This window comes from Dermacentor albipictus, chromosome 1, assembly GCF_038994185.2.
Source record: "Dermacentor albipictus isolate Rhodes 1998 colony chromosome 1, USDA_Dalb.pri_finalv2, whole genome shotgun sequence".
NCBI lineage: Eukaryota > Metazoa > Arthropoda > Arachnida > Ixodida > Ixodidae > Dermacentor > Dermacentor albipictus.
In genome coordinates this window covers 63,308,556-63,319,195 of record NC_091821.1, presented here as the reverse complement: position 1 = coordinate 63,319,195, position 10,640 = coordinate 63,308,556, and the positions used below count along the sequence as shown (strand labels likewise).

At 51.4% G+C, this 10,640-nt stretch overlaps 1 protein-coding gene across 5 annotated transcripts in view; it reads left to right on the top strand.

The window, feature by feature from the left end:
* Positions 1 to 10,640, top strand: part of LOC135912490 (protein qui-1-like) — a 725,699-nt gene that overhangs the window by 598,507 nt on the left and 116,552 nt on the right. For all 5 annotated transcript variants that reach the window (XM_070521613.1, XM_065444934.1, XM_070521612.1 and 2 more), the window contains 3 exons: positions 3,885 to 4,088; positions 6,380 to 6,844; positions 7,739 to 8,096. In XM_070521613.1, coding sequence (XP_070377714.1) covers positions 3,885 to 4,088; positions 6,380 to 6,844; positions 7,739 to 8,096 — 1,027 coding nt within the window. The remainder of the gene's footprint in view (positions 1 to 3,884; positions 4,089 to 6,379; positions 6,845 to 7,738; positions 8,097 to 10,640) is intronic.

The following is a 10,640-nucleotide window of genomic DNA, read 5'->3' as shown; positions in this document are numbered from 1 at the left end:
GCATGCTTGTCCGCGCACTGTTTCACTTTCGCCGCGTGCGCGTTTTCGCACCGTGCCATGAGCTTTAGGCCGCAGAATATGAGCATTTGACTGTATACAAGCAACCATTATTGCGTGGGCGCTATCAGAGCTGTTCAAAAATAATTTCATTGTAGAGACTTCGACGCCTACGGGGACTGTGATGCGCCGTCGCGACGATTCAATCTTTTTTTTTTCTTCTAAATTCTTGAACGTTTCAATATTATTTCTCGAGTTGCGTCGCACTGTATGTTTATCGGTGCCCTCAGCGTGCGATTTCCCACTGCTTCTTTTTTGTAATCCAGTGTATTAATTCATAACACAAACATGACCATATGCCATGCTTTTCTTTAATGTGCTTCCTACCGCTCCCTTTCCACTCCCATGAACTTGCCAGTATCTATAGCACCGACAAGTTCATAGACCAAACCGTCATGACATTAGTCGGGCAGCGGACTTGGGCGAGCGTCTCAGTGCGCGTTTTCCGAACATCGCAGACCCGGCGCCGTAGCAGAAATCTTCCTCGCGTCTGTGCTTGCTGCATACCCGAGTTGTAGCCGATTACTGTTTGCCGGTTTTAAGTTTCGCGAGCCAAGCTTGATGCAGCTTCTTGTCCTGCGGCTACGTGTGAAAAAGGCTGACACTGGCCTCCGTTGCGTACGTCCGGCACTGCGGCAACCGAGCAGTAATCTACTATGTTGCACGCCTTCAAAGGCAGCCACTACCTATTGTAGTGCTTTCAAGCGTTGTAAAGGAGACACTCGAATCGGGAAAATCTCGCCACTAAATAAGGACCGCAGCGTACGAGGGAATTTAAACTCTCGTTTTCAGCTCGCTTCGGCGCTCCCAAAGCAGCCGACGCGGCCGCTATGTCCACGTGATCCCTAATAGCACGTCACGCGGACGGTGGCTCCAGCTTTTCCAGTGGTGGAGCTCGAGGCCAATATGGAGGAAATCGAGGAGGCAGCGCGGGAGGGAGAAGGGGGGGGGGGGGGTTGTGGCTTGGACTTCGCCAACAAGTGCGTACTTTGCAAGGTCGCGTCCGCTATATCTTGAAAGGGATGTGTGGCGGCTCATACCTCTGTGCGCGCTGTGTTCGAGCAGCGTTTGCGTTGAAGCGGAAGACGGCACGAAGGTCACTTCGCTCGCTGCTGCTGCCGCGCTTGCTCACACTAGCGCACCAGCGCTTTGACAGCGAGTGTCCGCGCTCATCGAGTTTGATGTGTTCAGCGTTTGCTTCTGCGCGCTGACGCCGCGTGTGTTAATTCACTTAGTAAGCAAATGTTTCCAAGTTTATACGGCCGACTACTATCCTTGCTTCGTATAGCTGTCTACTAATGGATGCTGCGCCTTTGATACTAGCGCGCAAGTTTTAACAATAATACGCCGACCGCAAGAAGTAGGTATAAAGCTGCCTTAACCACGGGCATATACCTTCATGTGCGCGCACTCCGCTTGCGTAATTAATACGCGCCCATCGGTAATTTCCCACTCTTTGGGATATATAAGCACTTGTACAGTGTTCTGTGGCGGGACGGGATGCGATATACTGTGCATAGCTGGCGTTCTGCAGTTGCGACGCATTCTCCACGCTTTTCGCTTGCACGGCGTTGCGTTTCACACGAGAGACGGGCGAGCGATAACCGGGGCCCGCGAGAAGCAGCCGGTGATGCGAACCGAATGCATAATTAGCGGTGTAGCGCTGCAGTGCCGCACCCGGGCGCCTCTCTCTTTGTGAATTATTCAATGCGCTTTCTGAGGGACACTGTGTAAGCTTCGACGCCACGCGCTCGTGGGTAGGCCGTCGTGTACGACTCGCTGTTGCCAGCTCCGGACGCACCGTCCGCTGCGCACACATGCGAGCCAGGTATGGATTACGTTCGCCGATACGGTGTATTTTGCCATGGCAACCCTGCCCTTTCTTCAAACTCTGCCGAGCGCGTATTCAAAGCGTGCAACTGTGCGTGTCTCGGGTGCAGCCATAGCGGGATTCCAAGTCTTGCGGAGGATATATCGATGGCTGCTTTCGTGGCGCAGTGCATAACTCGCACTCGAACGCTGTTTGCCGTGGCTCGCGGGCCTTGCAATCGTGTATACGCACCGTGTTTGTTCGCGCTGACGCAAGGCTCTGACTATACATTGCAATCACGAACAGAAACGCGTTCGCAGCGCCACTAGCGGCTTCTCGAGTCACGTATATTTAACAGCATGCCCCGGGGTGGGCAACGCCGGCATGAATCACAGCGCCCCTCAGAGGGGCGAGAGTGCAGCGGCCGCGGTCTATACTGAGTAACTGCCCTCATGTCCAAAGATAGAGTCGCGAAGGCGATGGCTAATGGTAGAAGGGGGAGGGGCCCGACAAACACGACAACATGTAGCCCTGCCTTTTATATCAATCAACCTCCGAATGAACTACGTATGTCTTTTTTTTTTTTTTACAGTGACGCGACTGGTGCAAATTTAATGCGAGAAATGCACGAACTAGCTAAAGTACGCTAGCATGTCTCTTTTGTTATACCGTATTTACTCGATTCTAAGCACCCCCTTTTTTTTCATGATCGCGATGCCCAAAGTGAGGGGGGGGGGTGCTTAGATTCGAAAAATCTGGAATGACCCCCCCCCTCCCCCTTTTCGCTGCGACATCACGACGAGACGGGTGCGAGAAATAACATTTTATTTTGCAAACATCAAAAAGAAAAATCCGTGCAGACAGTGAGCCCACCGCTTGTGTCGGATGCTTAGTCACTATCACTGCCACTCACGAGTCCGCGCGGCTCTGCAGTCCGGCTGTGCGGCAAGATCGCGCCGCGGACGCCGTTCCACCTCGGGACTCCGACGGCTCCGGCTCGATGACAGAGCGAGCAAGCGCGCTTGGTTGTCTTGGCTACGCGCTCTTCCTAACAAATAGGGGAGGGGGGTGCTTACATTCGCATGCAAACTTTTTTTCCAAATTCTTTCGCGAAAGTAGAGCGGGGTGCTTAGAATCGCGAAAATACGGTAGTCTTGCCAAGCTTGCGGCTTCTATCTGTCGTGCTGCTCGTGAGGCTATGCAAGCACTGTGCTGATACAGCAAAAGAAGAAAAAAAGCGCGCGGAGAAACACTGCTTTGTTGCGTTTGTTTATGCATAACTTCGCCCTTTTCATGCGAGCTTGGATGCCGTATCTGGTGATAATTATTCTAATTTTCCATTCCTTTTACCCTTCGTGATTGGATGGCGTGACACCCCGCTTCCTTTATGGCCGGCAATGGCGGCTCGCGGCAACAGATAGAAAAGAAATGGATAGAATAGGAGAAAAAAGCTCCATCCTTGCAAAAAAAGGCCCTTGGTCACTCTTATGCAAATGATACCAGGGGCAATGGTATAAGTGAATTGAACATACTTGAAGAAGAGACTGCTCAGTGGTTTTGTGCATACTTATGTTTGAGCATGCTGCGTACGTACCGCAGGGTCGTGCGTATGTTCTTGTGTGCGGGCGCATGTGTGCGCGTGGGTGTTTGTGTTTGTATCCCTATGCGTGCGTGCATCCGTCCGTGATTGAGTCTGTATGCATGTACACACTTGTGTACTCAGATTTACACTATCATGCGCGTGTTTACCTTAGAGCAATGGGAATGTCTTCGGTACAGCATAGTTTCAATGCCTCAAGCTGTTCCCTTCAATATGTCGCACAGTTTTCTTTAGAACACAAGAAGCACGAAGGTCATTTTAAAATTAAGGCAGACCAAAGCATACGTGGCCTTTGGCTTCGGTCTGGCAGATGGTCGTCATAGGAGCAGTAGCGCTTGGTTAGGAAGGTCTCTTTCAGAGCCACTTCCGCTCTAGCGCACGAGGAGAGGAAAAAAAAGCATGACCTTTGTCTTGCAGGAGGTGGTTCGGGAGTCCCAGACGCACCTGTGCAACAGCCGGCAGCTTCTACGTTGTCTGGGCGTGTCGCAGTCTTTAGACAGCGACTACGGCCCGCTGCTGCAGATTCAGCAGCTCATGCTGGCAGACGAAGAGCGTGTGCGCCACACACCCATCATCGTGTGCGGTCGGGAGGGATGCGGAAAGTCTACACTGCTATCTCAAGTACGCCTTTGCTAGCGACATTTGTGAATTCAAAGGTGGACAGACATACTTAGTTCGCTTTACGCCGCTTGCACCTTCGTCTAGGATGTACCGACGCAAATGTACCGTTTATTCACGTTTCTGACGAACACATCATGCCAAAGAGAAACCATACTAAGGAACCCTGCAGCATCCACTGTGCCCTCCCCCCTCCTTTTCTTTTTCTTCTGGGAAATTTTGGGCAAGCTCCTCGTCCACTGCTGCCAAAGGATAAATGCAAACAGACTGTGGTTTCGTTGCTTGGAGCCTTTCCTAGAGGAAGGTTTCAGTTAGCTTGCAATTGGTTTCTTTCATGGGAAGGTGAATATAAATTTTGCCATCCAACCGAGTTCTGCAGAATCATTGCAGAGTGAATGAGTTTTAGAAGTGTATTCTCCTGTTGATTATTAAAGTTTTTTTTTAATTGCTTTGACACAGAAACAAACCACCCTGTCACGACCCCCTGCGAGCAAGGTATAGAAACTCGCGAAATAACTTCTCCACCCAGTCTTGCCCAGCGGTGGTGAAGGGCGAGACATCGTCGTCGAACCATTCGAAGCTTAGAACGACAGAAAGCTGAGCTAGTTGGTAAGGATTCATTATGCAAAATAGAAGTGAGGCGTGCAGACAGGACACAAGAGTAGAGAAGTAGACAACATGAACGCCATTGGGGATTCAAACCACGGTCCTCTTGCAAGCGAGGCGGATACTCTACCGCCCCCCCCCCAAAAAAAAATGGCGTTCGTGTTGTCTACTTCTCTACTCTTGTGTCCTGTCTGCACGCCTCACTTCTATTTTGCATAATGAACCATTCGAGTTGAGGGGCTTGTTCTGGATTTTACACTAGTCGGCCTCTCGCATTATGATTATATACCTTGCGGTGACGCGTGGCAAAAAAAAAAGAACAAAGTCGCACTGGTGACATTTCTCCTCAGCTGCATGCACTAATCCTTAAAGGGCCCCTCACCTGGTCTGGTCATTTCGAGCTGACAAGCGCAGAGCATACATTGAGCAATAACGATCGTATCTGCAAAATATTACATCTCTACGCGCCGCGGAAAGACCTGAAATTTCAAACCGAATGCCGTTTTTCCTTCTCCTCGCGGCCGCCGCGCTTCAAGCCGGAGGATGACGTACTCGCGTCCCTGCGCCTACGTACTCGAGTCCGCAGTGCGACGTCGCTCGTTGTGGCACGTGACTTCGAGAATTATTCAAGACAACATCTGTTATCTGGCCGATTCATTGCTTGAATTGACGAATTGAAGTTTGGCGAAATTATAAAACACACAAACGGAATGTCTGCGTCTTTTTTGTTTTACTTCGCACCGAAGGAAGAGAGGTGTACTTCCGCTTCGTCTGCTTGTTCCCACGGTCGTGCGGCCACGTGTGTATGTACCGAAACTATGCCATTTTCTACCGTGCTCCAGAACTTTGATCATGCTCTGCGATACACTTGTTCTGCCTCAGTATTCGTGTAGCACTGAATTATGCCGCTAGTCATGTTTCCTTGCGCACAGGGCGCAAAATCGTGCGCTGCGCGAACGAGACAACAGCTCGCGCGCGACGCCATCAGCGGAAATGCGTAGCGCCGGAAAAAAAAAAGCGAGGAGAAAAAAAATTATGGCGGGGCCTGTGATGTATGCGTCACGCGATCCTCGAGGTATGGTATGGGAGAACGTAGGGAAGGAATTTCGCTTGCGAAGGCTAGACGGGGTGAGTGGAGAGAGCGTATAGCTTGGCAGAGGAGCCCGCCTGCTGAAATCATGGCACTGAACTACTTCTATATCGGCTATCAATGAGCCGATTCGAAAAAATTTTTTTGCGACAGAAAGCTCCCTAGAGAATATGTAACAACTTCCAGCGTATAATGAAAATTTTCTCTGGTGCCTGGTGAGATGCCCTTTAAAGGAACACTGAAGAGAAAAATTATGTGAGCTGTAACAACAAATAAGGCTTTACAATACAAAAAACAAAAGCCGCTCTTACCATGAGAAGACAAAAAAACGCAACAACCAAAGACGGGTTCCCGCACCAGCCAGCCGTGAAATCGTGGATTTTGAGGGCGTCTGCTCGGGCGTGCCTAATGTTGGCAACGACGGGATACATTGTACTGTAAAAGTAATAAAAACTGAACTTACTCAATTTGAAGAATATATACGCAGCCAACAGCGTTCTTAATACTAAAACAAAAAAAGAGAACCTTTGAAATCCATGAAATCGCAGTGACAGACCGACGGGGGACATAACCTTCCCAACTCCGCCGCGATGCGCAGGTGCTCATGTACTGCCCGGAGTGGCTGGGCAGCGACGTGGTGCGCATAGTGCGCGGCGTGGGCCAGAGCCCATGCTGCGCGTACCCGGCCGAGATGCTGCGCAACCTGTGCCTGCACATCAGCATGGTGTTCGGCTTCGAGATCAGCCCCAAGCACCAGAGCTTCGAGCTGAGCAAGCTGAGCACCTGGTTCCAGGAGCTGCTAAAGCGCGTCGAGGCCAGCACCAGCGACCTGGTCATCGTGCTGGATGACCTGGACCGGCTGCGGGGGCCCGCGCACCACCAGGCCGCCACACTAGGGTGGCTGCCCTGGAACCTGCCCCTCAACGTGCACCTTGTCTGCTCAGTGGCACAGGAGGCGGAGCCGGTGCTCGCGCTGTTGCGCAGCCGCATCCCGGCGGGAGACAGCTACGTGTTCATTCCGCCGCTGGCTGACGCCGCCAGCATGCTGCAGTCGCACCTGAAGGTCAGGGCGCCTATGCGAAATCGCCCACCTGAACAAAAATAAAGGTGCCTAAGGCCCCTTATGGCGTCTGTCTAGGTGCCTTTGGCAATGGACAGTGTTCAGGCGACGCAAGCAAGACGCTAAACGGCTCACGAACCAATAGCTAAATGTCACGGGCCGAATTCACAAAGCTTTTCCTTCGTAAGGGCTGTTTTTCATTGGCTGATCGCCTTCGCTAATAACATTTTCTACATCACTATTGGCTGGCACGAACGCTTTTAGCTTAAGAAGATTTTGTGAATACGGCCCCACGTTTCAGAACGTGTGTCGGGTTTTATTTGTTATGTCTGGCAATTTTTGAAAATCCCCTGTTGATGATACGAGCATTGCTTTTCTTCAGTTTGTTTACTGTAACAGGCGGACATTAACTTCCAAATAAAACGTAGTGCAGAAACAGATAAACGATAAAATCGCACTAATTATGTATTTAATTATTGCCGTTAGGGTACATGTTTCAATGGCGCAACTGTAGCCCGTCAATACGCAGAACACGTTTCATTTGAACCAATTACGTAACTAGCACCTATTTCAAGACATGTGGAGTAAAACTACGCTGTATAATGCACTGGTGCCTTAGTTACATTCCTGCTGCAGGGCCGATATATGCAGAACTGCAGGAATGTATCTACTTCCCTGTAACTACTTTTGCGAAGCGACGTTTTCTAAGCAATGACCAATATAAACTGAGCAAAAGTCCCGAAAATATTGCTTATTAATTACTTTTTAACCGCTGAAGCGTGAGGGTGACCGCGCTGCTATCCTGGAATGAGTTTTGGAGAGCCTGTTTGCGCTGGGGCGTCAAACTTGCGCTCTTATTCTCGTTTGAAGTGGCCCAAGAACGTGTCTTACGCGCAGGACAACAAGCGGCTGCTGACGCGGCAGCAGTGGGACGTGTTGCGGCAGCGGCTGGTGGGCCAAACGGCGAGCCCCTTGTACGTGACGCTTCTGTCGCAGCAGGCCATGCGGTGGGCCTCGTACGAGGCGCTGGACGGCGAGCTGCACGTTCCGGCCGACACCGAGTCTTTCGTGAGCCGCAGCCTGGAGCGCATCGAGCGCCAGTTCGGCCTGGCGCCGGTCAAGAAGATCGCTTCGTACCTCACTTGCACGAGCTACGGGCTGCGCGAGCCGGAGGTCATCGAGCTGCTCTCGTCCACGGAGTGCGACGGCGGAGAACTCGCTCCCGTCAGCTGGCTTTCCTTCAAAAAGGAGCTCGGTGAGCGCCTCTCTCGCCCGCTTCTTCGGGGGGTTACTTGCTAAGCCTTTAACTGCTTTCATTACCTCTTTGAGCAGCGGATTGCCTGGTGCGCCAGCACTGGATCTAACTGTATACTTGTGGCCATAATGGGGTATCATGTCTGCACCTGTCCTCCTGGATAGTACAATCGCTGATTGCCATCTGAGGCAGCATGCTAGGCATGCGGCTAGGCAAGCATCCAAGTTTCATTGAAGAGGCTCTCTCTTTCTCTCTCTTTCTTTCTATCTCAGTGATCGCCAGGTAAATGCTCGAGACGGAGTCAAGTACATAAGGCCCAGAGATAGTCACAGCTGAGGAAGTTCAGATTTTGGGTGCAAACGGGTTCGGAGCGCAACTGTTGCTGCGCACACTAGGACGAAATATGGGCCGTGGAATAGTAACGACTCTATTGCAATTATTTTCTTTCTTGCCTTTCCTCATAGGTCCAAGTGGCACTCGTGCACGCCAGTGTTATTCCCAGGATTGGCCTACCGTTAGCGGTGGATGATAAGAAAGGAATAGAATCGAGTGATAGGATTCCATACATTACGTGGGTCATGGAATCGCTCAGTAACACGGCCTTCATGCGCGATACACTTATACCAAGTAATCGCGCCGCACAAAATAAAGATAAATAAATAAACAAATAAATAGACCAATAAAGGAAGTAATAAATAAATTTTAAATAAATGATTAGATAAACTTTATATATCCATACTTAGCTAGTCCTCCGGCGCTGAGCTCATCTGTCAACAGCTGTCGCAGCAGGCTCTCACAGCGGACAGCGCCATCGCCTCAAGGAAATCGTCTTCATTGCGGTGCACGAAATGTCGCCCTCGTCCGCTATTGCCTGTTGCGGTGCCCAGAATGCATACACAGACGCCACTACACTGAGTAAGGATGTGTGCGCATGCAAAACCCTGCACAAATTACCAAGCACGAGATCAGCGCGATAGCGCGGTGCTCAGCGCGTCGAGCTCACAAGGGCACATTGCCAAAGGGGCATGAGTGCGACTCCCGGTGGGATAAGCTTTCTTTCTCCTCTATGGCGAGGGCGAAGCTTCGGAGGAATCCTGGCGAGAACGACAACAACCTTGCGATGGCTGTACTACTGACGCCAAGGAAATCACGGATGACAAACGGACAATGCAAATCCAGTTTCCAGTTGCTGTAGCGAGTTTGCGCTACAGTGCGCAGAGTCAATCGCTTTCTGTCATGCTCGACCAGTTGGATGGCCTGCCTCTGTCGGAAGAAACAGTTTTACAACATCGACGGGACATTCTGGTCGTGAAATTGCTACTGCGCCTCTTGAGGTCGACCGGTCTGTGTGAACGCCTGTGATTGAACCACTTTTCTGCTGCCTGTTCTTTTTAGAGCGCAGCTCTTTGGCGTCCGTTCCTGGGTTTCGCGTCGTCGTCGGCGTTGTCGTCGGCCTCGTAACCAGCTCCGCCCCCCTTTCATCCCCCTAGCGCTAGCAGCGACCGACTGATACCGCTGGATGCCGCTGACGCCGCTGGAGAGTCAAGATAACGTGACTGCATAGAACACCGTCGCCGCCATGCAGAAAGAGGAGGAAAGGGTCCCCCCCCCCCTGTTCTTGTGTGGCGGATAGGGTGCTCTTCAGTTGCCGACGCGCCGGTTATTTCACGTAGGCCCCGGCACGTCGACGAATACGTGACCACCTTCCCACGGCTAGACCTGGTTCTTAGCGCTGCGGAAGCGAGGGTATCATATTGTTTGTGTCGGCATCGGCGGCGTTGTCCCTGAAACCAACTCCGCAGCTGGGGTTGACTCACTATCGGCGTCAGCGGCATCAGTCAGTCACTGCTATCTCTTCCCTCCTCCCTTTATCGTGTTGTCCGCTTGCTGCGCGCGCTTCTGCCCCCATCGTTTGCCGCTGGGTGTACACGCCGCCCCCCTCCCCCCTCTTCCTGCGAGTCTCCGGTTGTCAAAGCGCCGGCTCGAACTTAATTCCTTTCTTCGCTCCTCCTCCAATGCAACCCCTGTGCGGTGGCAATCAGAGAGCCAGATCGGTGGCGGCGGATCTGTATATGTGCACCGCCCGAGCCGAAATTGCCGCTGCCGTTCGCCCCTACCGCACTCACGAAAGACGTCGTGCACTTCCTGCAACTCGCATTAACCGTCCATCGATCCACACCGATGTTAGTAGTGGGGGACTTTAATGTTGACATAAAGACAAACAGCAATTTCCTAACACTTATGCGGGAGAACATCCCGTTCCTCTCGCTCGTAACGCGTCCCACGGCTGTGACAACCTCGCGAGGCACTTGTATAGATCTCGTCTTTGAGAATCAAGCATTGGTGTACCAAGTCGAACATATATCAGTCTATTTCTCCGACCACAAAGCTTCCTTCATGACTGTCAAGAACTGTTAGTGGAGTCTTTGTTAAAGGAATACGTGTGAAAAAAAAAATTCTGTGATAGCGCATACATGTGTTGCTCGATTTCTTTGCCTCAATCTATCGAAAAGGTGAAACAGCTTATTTGCTACGCTCAAATTT